General features: G+C 45.0%; 1 protein-coding gene across 8 annotated transcripts in view; it reads left to right on the plus strand.

The window, feature by feature from the left end:
• The first annotated feature begins 90 nt into the window (after nucleotides 1–90).
• The window catches only part of EYA3 (EYA transcriptional coactivator and phosphatase 3), a 56,834-nt gene continuing 35,505 nt past the window's right edge, over nucleotides 91–21,419 (plus strand). For 5 of the 8 annotated variants that reach the window (XM_051772249.1, XM_051772252.1, XM_051772250.1 and 2 more), the window contains exons 1-2: nucleotides 91–197; nucleotides 20,561–20,655. In XM_051772249.1, coding sequence (XP_051628209.1) covers nucleotides 20,623–20,655 — 33 coding nt within the window. In that variant the 5' untranslated portion in view covers nucleotides 91–197; nucleotides 20,561–20,622. Of the gene's footprint in view, nucleotides 198–20,560; nucleotides 20,656–21,419 lie in introns of those variants that run through there. The other 3 variants (XM_051772253.1, XM_051772256.1, XM_051772254.1) reach the window with 2 other exon arrangements.

Raw genomic sequence — 21,419 nt, forward strand, 5'->3', positions numbered from 1 at the left:
AAGCCTCCACAGTCAAACACCCCGCGAGAGCCCCATGGCCGGGCCGGTCCTGGGGCCGCAGCGACGGCCCCGACAGGGCCCCGCCCGGGCGGTGACGCCACTGCCGGCGCCGCGCGCTGTTCCGGCGCGGGCGGGAGCGCGGGCCCCGCTGCCATGTCCGCTGCGGGCCCCGGGCCCGGCTCCGGAGCCGCCTCTCGGTAAGAGCCCGCTCGGGCCCCGGGCGCGCAGCCCCCGGCGCTGCTCCCCGGCTCGGGCCGGGACCGGCGGGCCGGGGCCGCTCGGCCCCGGAGGCGCGGGCGGCGGGGCCGACGCGTGTGCTCGGTCTGTGCCTCTGCCCCCGGCGGAGCGCGGCCCGAGGGGCCGGGGCAGGGCCGGTGGCGCGGGGCTGGACCGCGGGCTCGCCGCCCCCGAGCCCGGCGGGGTGTGCCCGGAGCCGGGCGGGAGGGGCGGGGGGCACTGCCCGGCTGCCGGGGCTCGCTCGGGCGCGGAGGAGCGGCCGTAGGGGCCGGGGATCGGAGGGCCCCGGGACGTGCCCAGGGCTCCCGGGGCGGCCTCACCGGGCACGGCTCACCCGCACCGCCCTGGGGTGAGCTCGGCCGCTCGCGCTGTGCGGGTGAGCCCAAGAGGATGTTTGGGTTGGGCAGTGCCATGGTTAGTTGGGCTTCGCAAGCGAGGTCGGATCCACATCGGCTCTGCTGGATGCTCCTGGCTCTGGGAATGCTGTGCAGAGTTGCTGGAGCTTTTGTGTGCAGCCAGCTCCAGCACAGAATGCCTTGTTAGTTTGGTTGCTATACTGCACGTTGTGGCCGAATGGTTTTGCAGACTAGAGGTAGTCCTTCATGGAACATAGCTGTAGCAATTCTGATGGAACATCGTACAAAAGAGTCGTGGTGGACTTGGCTTTCAGTATGGAGCTAGCTCTGCTTCTGTGATGCACTCAATCTGTAGTGTAGTAACCTCTAACTGATAATTAAAAGTCAAGATACTGATTAAGATAAGATTTTTATGATTATCATTATCTGCCACTTGTTTGTTTTCCTTCAGTTTTGTCTGTTGTGGATTATCTTAAACTCCTGAAGCTGAATAAGATATGGTTTGTTGAGAATCACAATTCACATGCCTCAGGTCACTGGCTTCATAATAAGCTACCCTTAAAAAAGTATGAAGATAGTGGTTTCCTCAACCTACAGACCTGTTGGGCTGAACCTATGCTGTTTGGAGATTTTCCTTTTCACCTCATGGTGCAATCCTTCTTACTTGCTCACTTTTGCTCTCCAGTTTTTGTGCCTCAAGGGTACCTGCAGGTACTGTCTCCCTGCTCTGTGTTTGAAAGCTCACTGACCTTGAAGTCCTGCAGTTTCCAAGCCATTGCAATTCCTGCACAGTGTCTGCAGCTTTTGTATTCCCCTCAGCTCTTCCTGCAGCCTCAGCAGCAGTTACAGCACCTGGGTGACTGTGTATTGTTGGGTTGTGCAACAGGTGTGATAGAAAAATTGTTGCTTTTCAATCGTTTGGATGAAAAGCTGTCACAGATGTGTGCAGGAGATGTAGTAATTCCTGAGTTATTGGTGACTTTGGAAGGATTTGTAACTTCTCAAAACTTTGCCCGTGTAAATATCCAGATGTTGGATGAATTTTGAGTTGAATATGTCAGAGGACACTTTATAAATGGGTTTCCTTGTGTTGCATGAATGGGTTTGAGCCCCTCTGCTGCAGATTAACCTACCATTTTTAAGTTCTGTGTACTGAAGGGTGGTTATAGATGGCTAAACATAAAACTAGATAAAATATACTGAAATATTTTATTGAATGAAAAGTCGGGCAAGTAGTGTGTTCCTGTGTGCAAGTCATGCTGTACATGGAGGCACTGAAGGCAGATAGTATGTCTCTGGGACAGGAGTAACCCCATGCCTGGACTCTCAGTTAGCAGGGGTAGGATTATTTTTTTCCCTCCCCGCATATCTCTTCTCTGTTTTCCCTGAAAGCTGCTCTTAGGAAATGGATGTTTGATAAAACTTGTGTTGGGTCTGCAAAACCCTGTGGTTGGAAAAGGAGCTGTCAGAATGGAGATGTGCAGAAACTTCTGAGCCTGAAATAGAATTGTGACGGGACTTAACAAATATTCTTTCACCAAGCAGCATCTACAGACCACCCACCTCCAGAGAGCATCTTGCAGGAGCTCCAGAGTGGTTTTGTCCCCTATGCCATGCCCAGTGGCACTCACTGGTTAGTTAGGAAGGTCTTTTTCAGCTTTTTCTTGCTTCGTCTTATTTATAATTTATTCTCTTTCTTTCACCCTAATTTGTCTGGAATTTTTTTCCTTTATTTGGTTAAAGGGCAGCAAATCAGCTTCTCTTCTACAATGTTCTCTGGTGGCCCCTCTCTAGCAGTGATTCTGGGATTTAGGTCACATGGATACTGTGACTGGAGGCACTCTAGTACCTGAGGGGAGTAACTTCAAATCCTTTATCCTTGCGGCCACCTCCAAAGTGTCAGGGAAGGTGGTGCTACAGAGGCTCAGCTCTCCTCCTGATGCCTTATGTAGCCTGATGTTCAGGAGGGTGCTGTGACAGCAGGGCCTCTTCAAGGTATGGGGTCACTGTGATTCACACCAGTCGCTGCCCTGTCTTTTCCAGGTTGTCACCACTCAGTCCTGTAACTGAACAAGCCTACTGGAAAACAAGCCTTGTATTTCAAAAAATAATGTAGGATTGAGATGGAGCTGACTGGGAGCTCTTTCCATCTCTTAAATAAACTTCTATTTGGGTTAAAGGTGTGGCTAGCTTAATTTCAGAGGTGATGGAACAGTTCAGTTCTGCAGAACATGGGTCTCTCCTGAGCTGAGACTTGACCATGGAGCTATTCTTGCATCCCAGGAGCTTCATTCTGTGTCTTGAAATGTGTGTTTGTGTTTGAATACTGACAGTGCTGTTTCTCTTAGGGTCATCAGCTGGAACATCACTTAAAGCGTGTGGCAGCTTTAAACCTTGGGTGATGGTTTCTATTTCTGTACAGATTGTCCTATCATGTGTAATTCAATTTCTGAGATTTTACAGATCAGTCTCATACTAATGTCTTTTCTGTGACAGTTTTTTTTTCCTATTCTGTTTGAAAGAGCTTAAGAAATTCTTCCTTAAATATGACCAATTTAAGATGATTGGGGTAGAAGAATGCATATTCAGGACCAAGTTCACTTTAAAAAGCAGGTGATTAATTATTCTTCAGAGCAGAAAAGAACGTAGCAGCTGTTTTCAAAACCACATGGAAATATTCTGTGGGTTTCTGTTCTTCAGATTCCCTCATGCTGCTCTTTTGGTAAAGGCATAATTGTTCTCATCTACCCATTGGGGAGAACACTGTCACAGAATACAACCCTGATGTTTCAGGGCTTTGAAATTTCACATACAAGTCTGGTCCCGTTTGCAATATGTCTGTTCTTTGTTCCATACCTTTAAAATAGCTCTTGAAATTTCAGAAGCTGTTGCCTTGATTATTCTGTGTGTTTTAAATCCCCATTTCCTGTCGATCCAGAACTTTTGGGGTATAGGAAGGGGAGCTGGCCTTTCTAGAAGATAAAGGGATTAAAAAATTACGGGGGCCCTCTTTTTCTTCGTTAGCTTGGCTGGTATTCTGGAGAACTACAAAAACACATGAGATTTAATTTTTCTTTTTCTACTTTTTTTGTGGTATGTGTGGGTGTGCGGGGGTTTGTTTGGTTGTTTTGTAGGGTTGTTTTTGGGTTTGTTTTTGTTTGTTTGTTTGTTTGTTTTTGTTTTGTTGTATTTTTTTCTTATCCAGTAGTTCGCTCACATGCCAAGCCTTAAAAAATAAAAGTTGTTATGAAATACTCACTCTTACCTGACCTGAGGAAAGCCCAAAAGTCCCCACGAGTCAATGGTAGCACTACTGCAGGCAGTTTACAAGGTAGCAAAAGTAATTATAGTAATTCAGTGAATTATTAATCTGTGCGATAGCCATCCAACACCTAAAGAATTATGCCGAATAAAAACCAGCACCAAGTTGTCATGTCAGTTTCTCTTATGAATGAAATTACTTTTTTGTGGCTGAGGTTATAAAAAAACCAAAGACAGTTGGTCTTTACTGAGAGTGTTAATTCTTGCTGAACTACTGGCAGAGTCCAGTGTATGTCATGCAGCTTCTTTCTCCAATGAGGGAAGTAAAAAGCAGACTAGTGTTTGGCAGACTAGGCCTAAGTCAGAGATGACAGCCCTTTGGGAAAGGTCTTGATATTGACAGGTTTTGGAGCTGAGAGGTGGCAGAAAATACTGTGGGCTGTTCTTTCCCAAAGGTTACCTGGTATGCATGGTGAGCAAGAAGACACTCATTCCTTGTACTGTTGCTCAGCCTGAAGGTGTATGTCACCCTCTGGTTCTGCCCAAACTTCAGTCTGTTCCTCACCGGCCCAGAGCCCCCTGGGGATGGGCCCTTGCTCGCAGGTGACAGAGCCCTGAGGGCTGTGGAAGTGGTTTGTTCTGCGCTCCTTTCTTGTCCCAGTTGTCAAAAAACCTGGTTGTTAAGTTCATGGAGTGTCGAGTTAAACACACTTTGATTACCACTGCAGGAGTTGACATAATGTGATTCACCTTGCAACTGGTGTCAGCTGAAATGAAAACACACAATTTTATTGCTGGCCACAGTTCAACTAATCACAGACCTGTTAGGAAAGCAATGACCAGGTCATTCTTCTGCCTGCATTCATCTTACGCTCCAGATTTTCTGCAGTCAGCAGGCACTCCAGGACACACAGCACTGGTTTTGCTGGGATTTATTTGTTATCTGGTTAGGGATTAATTTTCAATGCTAATGTCTGAAGAAAATGTATTTATAACAATGAAGATATCTTCATGATCTTGTTTGTTTTCTCCTGGAACCACAGTTACACATACCAGAAGGTCTGAGGACCTGTTTATATGATGCCTTAAACAGTGTAGGTCATTTTCTTTCTTATTTTTTGTATTTGTTTTTTAAGTGTTGACAAGAGTAAAATGTATGCTGTGGAAAGGTGCAGATACAAAGTTTGAGTCTTTTCAGGTGCCCATGGTTGTGTGAACCCTGAAGTCTGATGCTTTTCTTTAGCTCACCTCCTCGTTTTCTTTTCTCCTTAAAAACTGTAAGTCAGGAACTGCAGTAAGTTTAAAAAGCAAGCAAACAAGAAAACACTCCCCCATCTCAAACTCCCCCCCCCCTCCTTCTTTTGTTTGTTTGGCTCTCTGTCAGGCCTTGTTGACTGTTTGGTTGCTCTTTGCAATAGGTGCAGTTGCCATTTGGCTGAATCTGGTAAAATAGTCTGAGAGACACCCTGTGATCAGGAACACTCAAACATGGCTGCAGAAATGTCAGACCTTTCCTGCCATGTTTCCTTTTCTGTATCTTTGGTGTGTGTCGTCCCATTCTTTCAGGGCCTTCCAATGATTTTTTTGTGCATGTGGCAGAAGTTAACACACATTTGGGATTACTGCATCCCTGGGAGTGTCCAAGGCAAGGTTGAATGGGGCTTGGAGCAACTTGTTTTAGTGGAAGGTGTCCCTGCCTGTGACAGTGGAATGAGATGGTCTTTAAGGTCTCCCCAAGCCAAACCATTCTAAGATTTGGTTACCCTGTGGTAGTGCTGCTTCTGAATGAACCTAGAGGTTCACTACTTGTAGTAGCAAGTAGTAATCCATTTTGGGTTACTCAGTGCACTGCTTTTCTGTGATTGGAAGACTTGGAAGAATGCAGGAAGCAGAAAGTCTCTTTCTTTATAGTAAAGAAGAAGTTTCAAGTAGGATATTCCAAAGACTGAAAGCTTATGTCACCACAGTTTTTTTATCTAGAAGTATAATTTTGTTTTCTGGAGGAGAGGGTTGTTAATTGACTGAGTCATTGTGTTTAGAAGTTAATATATTTGAGTACTCTTGAACTGTAAATATTTTATGTGGGCTAAATATAAAGAGTTACATAATGACTAAGCTGGCAGTTAGATAATTCAAATAAATAATAGCATGAAAGACAAAAAAAGGAAATGAGAAAAGACGGAATGCAAACAGGGAAGAGAAAGGAAATATGAATGTATCTTTTACTGTGAAGGTTTTGTCATCCTGGCCTCTGTGTGGAAACTTTGTGCTATTTCTGTGCATTTGAATGTAGCTTTATTGCCGATTGTCCTGGTCTGGAGCATAGGTAAGCAAGGAGCACTCACAGTAAATAAAATAACAGCACCTTCTTTTTTATAAAAAATAACACACAGCGTAGTCGGGATAACTCAGAGACCTTTTGCTTGCATGTGAGTTGGTCGCCGGTAGCACGTTAGTTATGGTTCATACTGAAGAGGACATGAACTAACATGAAAGAAAAAGAGAATTGGAAGAAATGGGACCTTTAGGGTAGATTTCAAAAAAAGGTCTTTGGCCATTATTCGGGCAGAATTGTACCCAGTGGAGGAGATGGTGCTGCTATTGTGAGGTATTAATTCTTGTTTGAAACTTGGCTGACCTACCATGAATAGAGAAGGAAAATGATTTTGTCAGCGAGTTGTAGCAAGAAATGAATCATTTACCGTCTAAATCTGCCTCTGTTTGAGACCTTACGTGATTGTAAATTTGGGGGTTGTTACATTCCAAGTAGGATGTGTTTGTTCTTGGTTTGTAATTTGTGGCACAGTAGTGCAACTAGTTTTAGGTATTGTAGTCATAGCAGTTATTTGATGGTGACCACGGGGAGTAACCCCAAGGTTGTGCTGTCTGTACTGGGAGAAGAGTCTCGGGGAGATGATGGAAGGAGGCTTTCCTGGGCTGTGGAGATGCTACTGTACAGGAATAGACAGGGCCACTGTGAGTGAAGGGGTTTATAAATGGGAACAGCATTACAGATACAGGAGAAGAGAAGCGCTATTGAGTTTGCATGTGTGGAAATCCTAGACCTTAAATGTATTATTGGGGTTGTATTGGCAACCCCTGGGTCAAGGCAGTGACAGCAATCAGGACCTATTAACTGAGATCAGAGAAACTGCACATTTGGGGTAGTTCTAGAGGAAGATTCCAACTGCCTGGACAAAGACCAGTTCTCTGCCTCCTCAGGAGGCAAGGCAGAGAGTAATGCACTCAGTAAATGACTGCTTCCTACAGCAACCCAGTTTAAACGGTCAAGAGAAGTTCCTTTTTGGAGTGTTGTGGTTCATAGGACCAACAAGAGTTGGTTCGATGAACTTTAAGCTAGTATTGGGTTGGCTTGTAGCAACCAGAGTACAATTAGATATAGCTGATTAGAAAGGGATAGCAGCCAAAATAAATCCAGCATATGGATATTCAATTTCAAGAAATCAAAATACCTAAAAATGAAACAAGTAGTTTAAAAATCTCCCAAATCTTGAAAAGATATATCCAGAAAATAAGCAGCCTATAGGGAACTTGGAGGCTGTTTAAAAAATTGTGTCAGAAGACAAGATATACTGTTTGAAAGCAAACAAATTGGTGTATGTATCCCCTCCAATAACCCTGCATAGCTCAATGGGAAAACTAAAAAGCCATCATGGGGAAGAGATGAGCATTTAAGAAAAGGAAAGTGTGGCAGGTGAGAGCAGGAAAACATGTACCATGGCAGGTAAAATGAGAATTAAAAAGGGTGAAAAAGAAGTTGAAGAGCACCTTGGACAGCAGGCTCAAACCAGTAGTAATAGATTCTCCGAATTCATCAAGAGCAGGAATCCAGGTAGTGATTATGTGGGACTGCTCAGTGGTCAAGGGTGGTGGAAGGGACACCTATGGTGTAATGGAGAAGCTCAGTTAATTCCTTGTTCTCACTGTTAGAGCTAAAGGTGGGCTTTAGAGGACATCCAGGGAACACCATACAGATGACTGACTTTCACAGCAGTAAGATTGGTAAAGTTATGAAGGACAAAACCACTGCTTACTGGAAAGTACAGAGTCAGTATGGCTTCTGTGCAGGGAAATTCCACCTTGTTAATGGCCTGGAATTCTGTGAGTGCATGGGTAGATGGAAGCTACAGGTATAATCAGATTTTCAGAAGACATTTGACAAAGTTGTATTAAAAAGCCAGGTTTCCCCAGGCTTGGAGAAGAGGTGCTCTATCAATAGAAACTGCTGAAAGCAGAGATTTGGACTGCAGGGCACCTCACGAGATGCTCACAGAAGGTGGGTGGCTCAGGATCTTGCCCACTGTGGTTTCGAAAATGTGCAGTGGTGGACATTTCATCACCCCTGTGTGACACTATTGCAGTGCAGACCTCTCACAAGGTAAATAAATTTTTCCTCATGTTGCCCTGGAGTTTTCCTTGTTGTAAGAGACTGTTACCTCTTTCTCTAGTCTCTTGAGTCTGGCTGTGTCTTTTCTGTACCTTTTTTTAGTCTAGCTTGGGACAAGCCTTCCTTGCTGCCGGGACTCACAGCTGACTCACATTGTACTTGTCCACCAGGACTTTTCAGGTTCTTTTCTGCATAGCTGCGGCCTCTCAGTTTGTTCCCAGCCTGTCCTGTGGGGTTGCCCCATCCCTAGGGCAGCACACAACTCTTGCCCTTGTTGAATGAACTTCCTTGGTTCCTGCCAGCCCGTTCTTCTCCCAAGTCATAGTCCATCTGAATTACAGCTCTGCTTTCCAGGCTTCTGGACTTCACCTCCCAGTTTGGTCTTATCCACAGAATTTTTTTTTTGGAAGGAACCTTCTGTACTGTTGCACTTGTCATGATGAAGATGTTAATTCTGTGTCCACTCTCATCTCTTGTGGGTAGCTTTTTGTTACCAGCTGCTAGTTAAATTGTAGACCTGCAGTCTCAGTCCTTTGAACCTGGCAGTCCACGCCATTTTCCTGTGGAGAGCAGTCTGTCCATAGTTTATACCTTCCCAGTATGGCTGCAAGCGCGCCAAAGGACTCTGCATTACTGAAAGGAGACACAGAAGATTTAAAGCTCCTTATTCCACAGAGCAAATAATTTCATCAGAGAGGGCAGTCAGATTGGCCAGGCACTGTTTGCCTCGTTTGTTACCAGTCTCTTGCTTGACCTTCACGTGTGTGTGAATGGTCTCTGTGGGGATTTGCTCCACAGTCCCCTGAGACGCTGGGAGGAGACAGACAAGTCTGACTGGCCTCTTTCTCCCTTATTTCCTGTCTTGAAGTGACATTTGCCCTTTTCTAGTCATAAGTCACCTCCCAGATTGATACGGCCTTTCTAAAATGATAAGAAGCAGATCCTTCTCCTGTTTGGTTTTACAGAGTTGTGTGTGTCCAGTTTTCTTAAGGCAGTCTCTAACTTCATCTTTCTCTGCTGTTGTTAGTGTCTGGGAGCAGCAGGGTCACCTGGTCATGAGGGCAGGTACCCAGGGTCAGGCAGGTGGATCCCCAGGAGGCAGCTTTGTGGTCAAACTGGGAAGTCACGTCTGTAGCTCAGGCGGGGGCCAAAGGGGAGAGCTGCAGCTTAAAGAGAAACCTTTGCTGATGCCTCCAGTAGAGCTTTCTGGAAAAGCTGTCCCCAAGGTCACCAGCTGTACTGTCTTGGCCCTGAGCCCAGGTAACCAAACCCCTAGGAGGGGGTATATTTGCTGGGGGTCCTGACAGGTGACACTTTCTCCCTCCAAGCTCTGCTGTGAGGCACAAGGACTTGGGAGGCCTCAGCAGACCTTGATAGTAAAGCCTGAAGCAAGGAAGACATTGAATGCCTCAGCCCTTCCTGTGTCCTTGGTCACTGGTTGCCTGCCTGCTCAGCATCCAACCAGCAGTTTTCTTGGCCTGTTGCTGCCAGTGTGCTCACAGGAGCACTAATGTCCTTCTTCTTGTACTTTGGATCCCCAGCCAGATTTGAGCCAGCCAAGATTTTGATCTCTGCATGCTTCAGCAGTTCTGGTGAAGTCCTCATAGGTACCTAATCTTTGCTTGAACTCCCAGATTCTTCATTTTTGATCTTAGTCAGAAGTTCTCTGTCCAGTCAAACTGTCCTCCTTCTGCATCTGCTCATTTTCCTGCCTGGTGGGGTGGACTGTCCTTGAGGATCAGCCATTGCTTCTTCAGGCCCCCCCCAGCACCATACAAATCAGATCAGTCTTCTGAACAAACTGGGAGCAGGCTGGTTTTGTTACTTGTCATCTTCATTTCTCCTGGGACCTTGAACTCTTACCTTGTCTCATCACCACCTAAAAAAATGATCTTCAACGCATTGAGAAAACTGACTTTTGTTCCCCCCACCATGTTGCTCTCACAGTGGATGTTGGGGTGGTTAAAGTCCCTCTGAACTGGGGTCTGCAATCACAAGGTTTCTTCAGCTGTTTAGAGATGGCTTTATTCAGTTTTCAACATCCACAATATTCTACTTTCTTGGCTACCCTTATTCTGTCCATCATCCTGTAACAGAGCTGGTTTGTCTGAGCATTTTGTCACCTTGTCTTAGCTGTGCTGTCCCCTACTTGTTGGATCTTCCCTGACAAACCTAGTTAAAAGCCCTCTAACTCCATGAGCAAGTCCAGGGAGCAGAGGACAGGGCTCAGTGGTCACTGCAAAGGCTGGGGAAGAGACAGTACTCTTGATGTTGGCACTTAGACTAGGTTTGTCCAACATGTTCACCGGTGATCTGGGGGAATGAATGGCCAATGAAATATCTGAAGTTTACTCATGTTACTGAAGTTTTGAGTTGTAAAAAGCCACACCAAAGGCAAAAGGAGACCACCAGACTGAGTGATCCAGAAGTGACAGAAGAGCTTCAATGTAGATGAATTTATAAGAAATAAGGGTAATGAACATAAATACAGTTTAGATTGCTTTGCCTAAATTAAGGGTAATTCATGTAGGGAAAAGCAATCTAAATCCTTCCTACAGGAGACTGAACTCAGAATGGGCAGTTGTGACTCCAGGAGAACATGAGGGTATGATGGGTCACTGCAGTGATTGCTCAGTGTAAGCGGCAGCCAAACAAAACATCTGTGGTGTTGGTGGTGTTAGGAAGGGTATTGGAGACAACAGACTAAGACATCATTTTACTTCACTGTACTAAAGCTGTGGTTGCAGCCACATCTCGTCTATGATGTGGAACTGTGGTTGCTTTGTCTCAAGAGGGAGCAGAACAGTGACCATAGGGGATGAAGCAGATCCTTACCAAGAGAAGCTGAAGGCTGGGACCCTGATTTGGAGAGAGAACGTGATCAAGGTTCACAAAATCCTGAAGGCAGGGAATGTGCCTGCCCAAAGCCAAGATGTTCACCCAGTTCTGCTGTACCAGGACTGAAAAAGCCCTTGGAAACCTGATGGAGGTGGTGTGCTGGTTTAAGATTTAACCAGCAGGGGAAATGAACTCAACTCAAAGGAGAGATTATAAGTCAGAATAACAATTTATTAAAATAATACAGTAAGTACAATCATACAAACAAGCAATTGGTCTTAACCCACAAAACCCAAATGTATAACCCAGCACCCTGGGGCATGAACAAAGTGGTGTTCCTTGCCCCCCCCCCCCCTTGAGTCCAAAGTAAAGGGAGAAGGGAAAAACCTGCTGGTGGGAGAGCTGTTGCAGTCTGGTCAAAAGTGGTGATTGCAGTCCAGTTGAGGGTGATGGTCTCAGTCTTCCTCTGGATCCCACGAGTGGTAGAAAAGTTCTGAAACTCCAGGTTTATATATTCTCCAGTTCAGGCAAGAATGGTCAATCCTTCCCTCAGAGTGGGGAATTCCATAAAAGGGTATGAGGACAGGAACATCCCCCCACAGGCAGCCCCCCCCCCGACAACAGTTTCTGGGAAATGGCATGGAGGGCCATAGAATACACAGTTTTGGGCTATACCTATCCAGTGATGAATCGGTCCCAGTTGTTCTAAGTAGGACAGGTGGCCAGGCTCACAGATGTCCTGCTGGTGGCATCTGCTGGTGCTGCTCTCAGGGGCAGCACGGACTGGGTGAGATGGACCCTGTGTCTGCTCCAGACGGATGTTTCTGGGCTCCCCTCTGCCTCTGCCAGCAGGACTGATGCTGTGTGAAGCAAAGGGTGTAATAAATCCACTTAATTATAAGCAATGGCTCCTGCTGAGCATTGAACACCATCATTTAAACTGTTTTTTTTCCCAGTAAAAAATCTCAAATATCCAATACTTTATTCTTAAATTTTTTTTGGAGCAGGTTACTCTAGCAACTGGTGTTGCTAAGACACAAATGACTACAGATGTTCTCAGAACTGATTGCACTCTGATAAACAGCATGTCTGCCTCTAATACAAAATAACAAAACCCCCTAAATTAACTGTAGTCACAACCTTTTTAATAAAATCTTGGTGAAGATTGTGTACTGAAACAGTTTCTCTAACAGAACTGTAGGTGCATTTCATGGTAGCCTCTGGTGTTAGCCACATGACTTTTTGATATGTATGAGTGAAATCTTTTATTGAAAATAAAGTTTAGAGCTGCATAATGTCATTAATTCCTGGTTATTGTGATGCAAATTTGCTGTCTTACTCAGAGAAGTTTATAATGTTCAGTCTTTTTTTCAGGAAATGTCCTAATCTACTAGAATGTGTCTGAAGTAGCTTTTAGGAATTAAAGGCAGAGTGTGTTGCTGTTGGGAAGTTTACTTTAAAAACCGTGGAAGTCAAAGCAACATTTTTTTTCTGTCCAGAGCTGAAGCTCTAGAAATTTGCCACCCATTTATCAATTACCTGAAACACAACAATGTATATGAGCCACGAGATTCTGAGTACTGCACCCTGTGTGGTCTTCAGAAAAAAATCCATCGGGTGTCACTGCAGAAACAGAGGAGGGGATCAACTCCTTGACCCGTCTAATGTTTCTGTAAATCACTGTGCTTTGGTTTTGTCACAGAAGGGTAACAGTTCCATGTTCTTGTATCCTGTGAGTGATGCACGATTGCTCTGCCTAACAGGAATTGCCGCATGATTTCTGGGCTTGGTGGGAGTTGTTTTTCTTGATGATGAAGTTGTTTCCAAATCTTCCTTTTGTGAAAACAGTTCTTTTTCCCCATTAAAAATTTCCCTACTGTGTTTCAAAATTAAATTGAAAAAACATTGCATAAGAATTGGGAAAACAAACTGCATGTGTCAAGCAGAGTGAGCTGCAGACAGCTCTAATGCTGATAGCCCTTCAAGGATCTAAAAATCATGGGGAAATGCCTATGGAACAGGCATTGCTTAGGGTAAAACTAGATTTGTATTTCCACATTTAATTTCAGTTATTTTCTCATGTATTTATTTCTTTCTTATTTATTTCTCACAATTTTTTCCCATTTTAAGGTTACGAAATTTTGATCAGACCATGATTCTTCAGTCCTACAGGACAGCATTTAGGGGCTTGTCATGGCCACTCATACCTTCTGAAACAGGGCATAAAAAATGCCTTCCTTGTAACTTCTACAGTGTTTGATTGTGCAGCATCCCGGTTGATAAAGAAGGGAAGAGAGAGAGCATGAAGAGAGAGCAGGGAACCATGCAGCAGCACTCACAGCAAAGGTTTATTCTCCTGGTCGTCACAGGATTTTGCAGATACCCGTGTGTGTGCTACGTGGGTGTGCGTGGGTGTGTGTGGAGGGGGCAAAAAGCAAATAGCAGAGTATCAGTCCCTGCCATGAGCTCTGCTGGCTTTGTTCAAGACAGGGAATCAGCAGGCTCGTGCGTAGCCCAGCTTTCATTCATTAACTCAAGTCCTTTTTCAGCTCTGCTGCTGAAGAAGGAAACTAGGAGAAAACTGCATAGAAAGGGAGTGGATTTAATCAAAGAAAGCTTGATGTACACTGCCTTGAGGAAGGATTTTAGAGAGAATTTTCAAGAATTATTTTGGAGAGCAAGACTGTTTGAGGAGTTGGTTGTTGATAATCTTAGAAAGTAGGACTAGTGGGGGACACCACAAGTGAAGGTAGAAATCCCAGTTCCTTTTCCCTCTTACCTCAATTGATTTCAAACACTGGAGTAAGGCACTTATCCCCATTCATTTGGCAGCTGTGGGGTGATGGTCAGACACGGGCTGTGCAGCCTGTGTGTCACAGTTATAAATTAACTCCTGTGCACAATGGGAAGGAGGGGGTGTGTCCTGCTACTGCCAGCTCTGCTTGTGAGAGAAGTGACTTGGTGGAGGTATTTCCTTCCATGGTGGGAGGAAAGCTCCCTGGGCCCCTCCTGCTCGCTCCTGCCTCTCTGCACATCACCAGGCTTGCGTTATCACGGTCTGCTGAGTCCCTTTTCCTTAAAGTACCTTTAGTGTTTTTTGATTTTCTAGTCAGACTGACCAGATTGAACATTTTACACACTGATATACTCGTTCATTTCCTTTGCAACAGTGCGATGTTACAACTCATGAAGAATTTAATTTCCATGATCTTTGTTTTGCCTGTTTCAAAGCAAAATGAGAGATTCTTCAAAACTTTAGAGAATGACTGTTTTTGCCAAATCCTCAGGAGAGATCCTGTGGGAGCAGGCACCAGGCTGAGTATGCTGCCTTGGTATAGTCAGAAAACTAGTCTGTTTGTGAATAACAAGCTGGAAATATTTCAGCAGCTTGGCAGGTGAAATACTATCACAGTTGGATATAGGAATGCTGAGATATGGGCAAGGATAAAATACATCCATGTGCCTGCTCACACCCTGATGTGGAGGGGCACAGCCACTGCCAGCAGAGGAGATGACTGAGTGAATTTTGCCTGAAGATTAAAACTTAAATCATGAACCTTCAGAATGAAAAGCACTTGGAAGCTCTGCAGTGCATGGTAATGTGCCAAGTTCTGCTCTTCTCTGACAGATGCTGTTTGTCACGTGGTGAGTGGCACAGAGTGAAAACATATTGCAAGGAAAAGCCCTGCTCCAGTTGGGATATGTCTTGGATTGCTTTGGCTCCATGCTCCGATCCTGTGTGTGTATAATGCATGGGACATTAATGAAATGCTCCACTGGAAAATATGGGAAGCCTAGACTATTCTGCTGCCTAATATATATATATTAATTGCTATTCATTGTAAGGTGCTGCCCCTTGAATAACTAAGGAGTTGAAATAACTGCAAAACGTTATGGCTAGCGCTCTAAAAGATAATAAGAATGTTTCTATGCTACACCACTTAGACAGGTCTCTGGGGCCGGATGGGATCCAGCCAAGGGCACTGATGGAGCTGGCAGAAGGTATTCACTTCCATCATTTCCCAGCCTCCCTGGCTAACCAGGAAGGTCCCACTTGACTGGATGGTTGCAAATGTGATGCCCATCTACAAGAAGGGTCAGAAGAAGGATCTGGGGAACTACGGCCTGACCTCAGTGCTGTGGAAGGTTGTAGAACAGATCATCTGAAGTGCCATCACATGGCACCAGGACAACCAGGGGATCAGGCCCAACCAGGACAGGTTTTGGAAAAGCAGGTTGTGCCTGACCAACCTGATCTCCTTCTACAAGGTGACTCGCATAGGGAAAGGCTGTGGATTGTCTACCTTAGTAAAGTCTTTGACACCATTTCCCACAGCATTCTCCTGGAGAAACTGGCTGCTCAGGGGATGGACAGGTGCACTCTTTGCTGGGTTTAAAACTGACTGGACAGCTGGGCCCAGAGCGTGGTGGGGAATGGAGATACATCCGTCTGGGACGGGGCACTGGTGCTGAGTTCCCCAGAGCTCAATGTTGGGGCCAGTCCTGCTTAATATCTTTATTGATCATCTGGTCAAGGGGATCGAGTGCACTCTAAGCAGGTTGGCAGATGACACCTAGAAGCTGAGGGAGCTGGGGGGGCTCAGCCTGGAGAAAAGGAGGCTCGGGGGGGGACCTTCTGGCTCTGCAACTCCCTGACAGGAGGGGGGAGTTGGGGGGGGGGGAATCGGGCTCTACCCCCAGGGAACAAGGGACAGGACAAGAGGAAACGGCCTCAAGCTGCGCTAGGGAAGGTTTAGACTGGATATTAGGGAAAATTTCTTCCCTGAAAGAGTTGTCAAGCCCTGGCACAGGCTGCTCAGTGCAGAGTTCCCATTGCTAGAGGGATTTAAAAGACAGGTGGGTGTGGCACTTGGAGACATGGGTTAGTGGTGGCCTTGGCATTGCTGGGTGGTGGTTGAACCCAATGATCTTGGAGGTCTTTTCCAACATAAATGGTTCTATGATTCTATGGTTTTATTTCAACTTTCTGTTTAATAGATATGATTTCATTACCCCAACCAAAGCTTTGTTTGTAGGGAAATAGTGACTGTTTTAAAGTAATATAAGACCATAGTCAATCAGCTTTTTTTCTAATCAGTATAATTACTGCTTGTTGGTTTTATCACAGTATCCCAACTTTAATTATTTGCAGTGTGGGAGAACTATTTCTCGACCGAAATTTTATATTCAAAACCAAGGCAGATGGCTTGAAAAGCACAAAATGAAAGTAAATAACAGTCTAGCCTGGTGCTCATAGTGGGCAGCTTTCAGAAATTCTATCCAGAGTATCTAGCTTAAGAGAGCCTGACCAAGCTGGACTTTTTATTTTAGGATTTTTAAGAGAGGATTTAGTGCAAGAAACTGTACATCACCTGCCAGGTAAATTAAGCATCGAGATGTGCATAGCAGAAGGCAGGCAGCTGCTGGGAGCAGTTCTGCAGCCCATTCCTCTGCTCTGATGCCTTCTGGTTTGAAGTTTAGATGGTGTGGCTCCATAAATTGGTCAAGCAAAATGTAATGTCACACAAAACACCGATCCTTGATGTTTTGCATTGTTGGTGTTCTATGCAAGTTGGAATTAAACAGGATGGTTATTCAAAACAATTCTAGATGAAATAAAAAATAGTGTTTAATTCACATATTACAGAATAGTTTTCTTCAGGTAATTAACAAAAATCAGACCATAAGGGGGAAAAGTGTGGTACTTTGCTGGTTTCCAGAAGCAGAACACTGGACTCATTTTTCTGAATGTTTCTTTCATTGCTGCAGCTCATTTGATGGCTTCTTGCACACTTGGTTCCATTTTGTACTCATTTTCTCATTCACAAGTCCAGTGGCCCGCAGAAGCATTCTCACCATCTGAGTCTGCTTTTGAGACCTTCTTCACACAGAAATAAGGATATGTAGATGGGACACATGACCAAACCCCAGCTGCCCCCAGAGCTGTCCATCACTGCTTCCTTCTCCGTGGAGCTGAGCAGGCACAGTTCCCTCGGGGAGCAGCACCCGCGGCCGCCACTGGCACTCCCATGGGTGTGACTGCAGCAGTTTGGACTCTGCAGAACTGAACTTATCAAAGATCTGCTTTGATACCTCTGCTGTTTTGGTCACTTAGGGTTTAAAAATGTTCTGTGATAAACTGTGTGATAAGCTTACCTGAAGTGCAGTTACTTTGAGTTTTATGCAAGTTAAAAATCTAATTTCAAGATTTGACATGACAAACCAGAGTTGTTTATTTTCAGTTTTTAAAAATCATCTTTGTTGCTGGTGAGCTGCTATCTCAGTCTGTTCCTCTGTGGCAACTCAGGCTGAGCAGGTGCAAGGTGCTGGGTTTGTTTTCTGGGAAACGCAAGCCCTGGGCAATGCAGACCCTCTGCTGCTGGATGAGGACGCACCCGTAGGGGCTCGGGGCCCTGGGGCACATGCCTGCCCAAGGGCTGGGGCTGGCTGATGGGCAGTGGGGGATTAGCTGTGTTGGAGGGGGCTGTTGGGGACATGAGTGAGGCAGGAGCAGCTGCTCCCCGGATCCTCCTCCCCGTGGCCTCGGCGCTGGAGCTGTCAGCAGCTTCACTCAGCCTCTGTGCGGGAGGACAGGGGCACGCAGAGGGGCTCCATGCACGGAGATGATGTCAGGAAGAGGTTCTGCCTGTGCCCAGGGTCCACGGACTTTCTATGCTTGTACCTGGCCACAGGAAGCCCTGTGGCTGCTCTGCAGGAGAACCTCATGACTGGGTGGGTGACGCAGATGAAAAGGCTGCGTAGCCATACGTGTATCACCATGACTGATGTCTCTGCTTCATCAAAGTGAAACATCAAGTAGATGGTAAAATTAGGGTTTCATTTCCTATGGCTGTAGCTGAAAAGGGACGTCCTGCTGCTCTGCTTTCGTGCTCTGCCTGAGCCCATCCTGCTGGCTCCCCCAGCACAGGGCTGTGCAAGGCCAGAGCTGATTGCTCTGAAACCAGCTTCGTAAAAAGGTTGTGCTTGGGTCCCTCTGGTTTTCCTTTCTTTCCTTTTTCTTTCTTTTCCCTTAGCAGAGGGTTAGATTCCAGATCCAGGCTGCTGTTGAGCCACACAAGCCTTTGGTGGCCACGAAGGAGGGAGTGTGAGGCAGGCAGGAGTGGGCTGCTGGAGGTGGGGAGGGGCAGGAGCTCTCCCTTCAGCAGCAGTTTGTGCTGTGGTGTGAGGGGGCTGCCCTCACCCCTCACTCTCAGGTGTGGGGCTCAGTGCCTCCCTGTCCCTGAGGCACACATGCTGCTGCTCGCTCTGGATTGGGACAGCCTCGGGCACACCTGGAGTACGAGGTGTCCCTGGGAGATGGTGTGAAGCCACTAGAGGCCAAGTTCTCACTTGCCATTGAGGCAGGCACTTGCTGTTCATCTGCTTTGGTTCAGTCATCTGCTTCCAGGTGCTTCCTACTTGTTTGAGAAGGGAGTTTTGTTCACAAGTGTAACATATTCCAGTGGGACTCCGGGAATCTTTTTGTCTTGTAATTATTTAAATCCTTCTCAAAGTCAAAATTAAAGAACTACTCACAGCTTTTAAGCAAAGCATGGAATGGGAAGTTGCTGCTGTATGGATCAGTGGGATGTGAAATACTTTTCTATACTGAAGAGTTTCATCTGGGATTTTTCTAAGAAATTACACAACAAAACAGCGTCAAATAATGAAAGTGAGGGACAGGTCAGGACCTCTTGGTTTCAATTTCAACTCTTCTTGCTCTTGGCCGTTGCATTCTGTGCTCCTATTTATAGTCTGTGAGTGCTGCAATTTCTCTTCAGTCCTGACTTTCCTCTTATTCTCTTTTATTCCTACCAAAACAGTAAAAAGGAAATAAGATTTAGATTTAAAATAAGGCTGATTGAAACAGATGAAGAAAAAACTGTAAAGGTATCAGTAGTCCTTTGTATTGTGGACTTTCTTGTGTGTTGTGAATAGGGTCATTTCCAAAGAACCTGAGTTATGGAACAGACTAATTTTGAATTTGGTTGCCTTACAGTTCAGGCAATAAGAGTAAGTAGCTTTGATTAGGGGCGGCAGCCTTACAAAATCCTCAAACCCTCAATGAAATTTTACCCTGGCATATATGATACACCCTGCCACTTAAGACCTGTCCTCAAATAAGGGAGAAACCCTTTGTGTTTCCGTGGTTAATCTGAAATTATTCCGGGCTGCAGAGCATCCCTGTGGCTGGCACGTGGGACTGTGCCGCGGGCGAGCTGCACGTGCCGCCAGGTTAAGTAGGTCTGGCAGGGGCCGGGGGGGAACAGAGCTATGGTTTTCAGGACGCTGGAAAGTTGTTTCTGTAAACTAGTTCAGTCACTTTATGTGGGAACAATTCCATGATTTGAAGGTGCCTGGATGCTCCTGACAGGATGGGAAAACAAAGTCCTAGTGGAGGGAGCGGCGAGTAAACGGCCTTTCACGTTTCCCCTGAGATTTACGGTCGGAGTTTTGGGGCTGTGGAGGCAGGAATAGGTACCTATGACCGAAAGGCACTGGATTTCATTTCTTCCAACCCACCTCGTGTTTTGCAGCATTTCTTCTGATTTCTGTTCTCCCCTGAGGATGTGCTGTGTGTACAGGAACGTGCCACGTGTGTGGCAGAGCAGGCACTGCTGGGGTGGCACAGGAGACACCTCTTGCTGTTGGTGCAGCTCAGGGGAGGCTGGTCTGAAGAGGTTGGGGTTGGTTTTAATAAAGTGGTGTCAAAATGAGAAGGGGAAAAAACAGACACACGTGCCACACAGCTCATGCACATTAGGTGGGCAGAGGGGGAAACCAGGAGGACATGGGCCTTTATCTTTTGCCCAACAAATTGCAAAAATTAATCAGGTTGTAAAAATAATCTGCGAAATTTCCTTTTCATGATTTTAAACTCCTGAGCAGTAGCAGCTCTCCAGTGTAGTGTGTAAGATCTCTCTGCTAAATGTTTCCAAAATAAAAATTATTTTATAAAATGTCATCAAACTTCTCTTTTTGAAAGGTGCAATTGAAATAATGAACTGGTTTTGTGAATTTGGCAAGGAACAGCACCATGTGTAAATGCATTTAGGTGTACACTCTTGTCCTGATTTTTTTTTTGATTGTTATATAAATGTTCTAAATTAAAACAGGTTAGATTGAATCATGCTGTTTACTGACCTAGTAGAGCAGACTCGATCATTTACAGTGTCTGTAAAATCATGGTGCACGTGTCTGATTGGTATGTTAGCTTCTGCAGTCAGTGTGGCCCAAGTAAATGATGTAGAAATGTGCCATGTGCATGAAAAATCTGTATCTTCGAAGCTTAAAGCTAAATCCCTTGTTTATGAAATCTTTCCATATATGAATTTTGTCTTTTATTTGGGAGATGGCAACATGAGTTTTGTGGGAGGAGTATATAACAGTTAATGTTCTGATAGCCTACATGATAAGCCCCCAAAAAGTACATAAAGCTATGAACACCTTTTCTTGACAGGCCTTGAAGACTGCTGAGGAACACACGATTTGAATCATTTAAGCATTAAAATAGTAATACCCATGGAAGAGCCACAAGACTTACCTGAACAACCAGTAAGTACATTTAAAAAAGGCTGAAAATGAAAATATAAGACAAATTGGTGATCTCACAAATTCAGTATACAGTTATTTTAATCAATATTGGAAAAGAAGGCTTATTCTTAGTATATTTATCCAGAGGAGAAAGAGCATTTTGCTGTTAGTAAAATGTGCTGTACATTTATTTACTATAGCTGCACAGGCAATAGTAATAAAGCAATAGTTATGTATGATTGAACTCTATAATGTTTCTGTGCAAAATAATTACTTGTTTTGCTCAGAAAACCAGACTATTTCAAACCTGTTGTAGAGAAAATAAAATTCGCTATTTTGGGGACAGAATCAGCATGCTGGTTATTACAGGGTATATAGTTTTTAATTCTTGTTGTGCTTGAGATCTTGAAAAGATCCTGTGATCTGTTGTTTCCACCGGTAGAAAGCATTTTTTTAAAGCTTAATTTAACAGTGCGTTGGAGTAGGGAAGCATGTTGGAAGGTTAAAATTGCTACGTATTTGTGAAGTATTTGCAGTACTGTTTACATTATCAATAACTGGTATTATCACAGCACAGAAGTGTTGGGTAGAATAATTATCAATACAGCATGAGATGAATTAAATTAGTATATCTAAAATATAATAGCATAGGAATTAAGTAGAAATGTTTGTATTAATGCTCTGTTTCCCAGTTAAACCTGAAGGAAACTCAGGGAGAAATTGCCAAGTTAACTTTGAGAGTGAAGCTTATTGAAATTTTGCAGACCTTGTCAACTGCACACAAA

The sequence above is a fragment of the Manacus candei genome, unplaced genomic scaffold (genome assembly GCF_025592945.1).
Source record: "Manacus candei isolate 608988 ecotype Guabito, Panama unplaced genomic scaffold, ASM2559294v1 h1tg000151l, whole genome shotgun sequence".
Taxonomy (NCBI): domain Eukaryota; kingdom Metazoa; phylum Chordata; class Aves; order Passeriformes; family Pipridae; genus Manacus; species Manacus candei.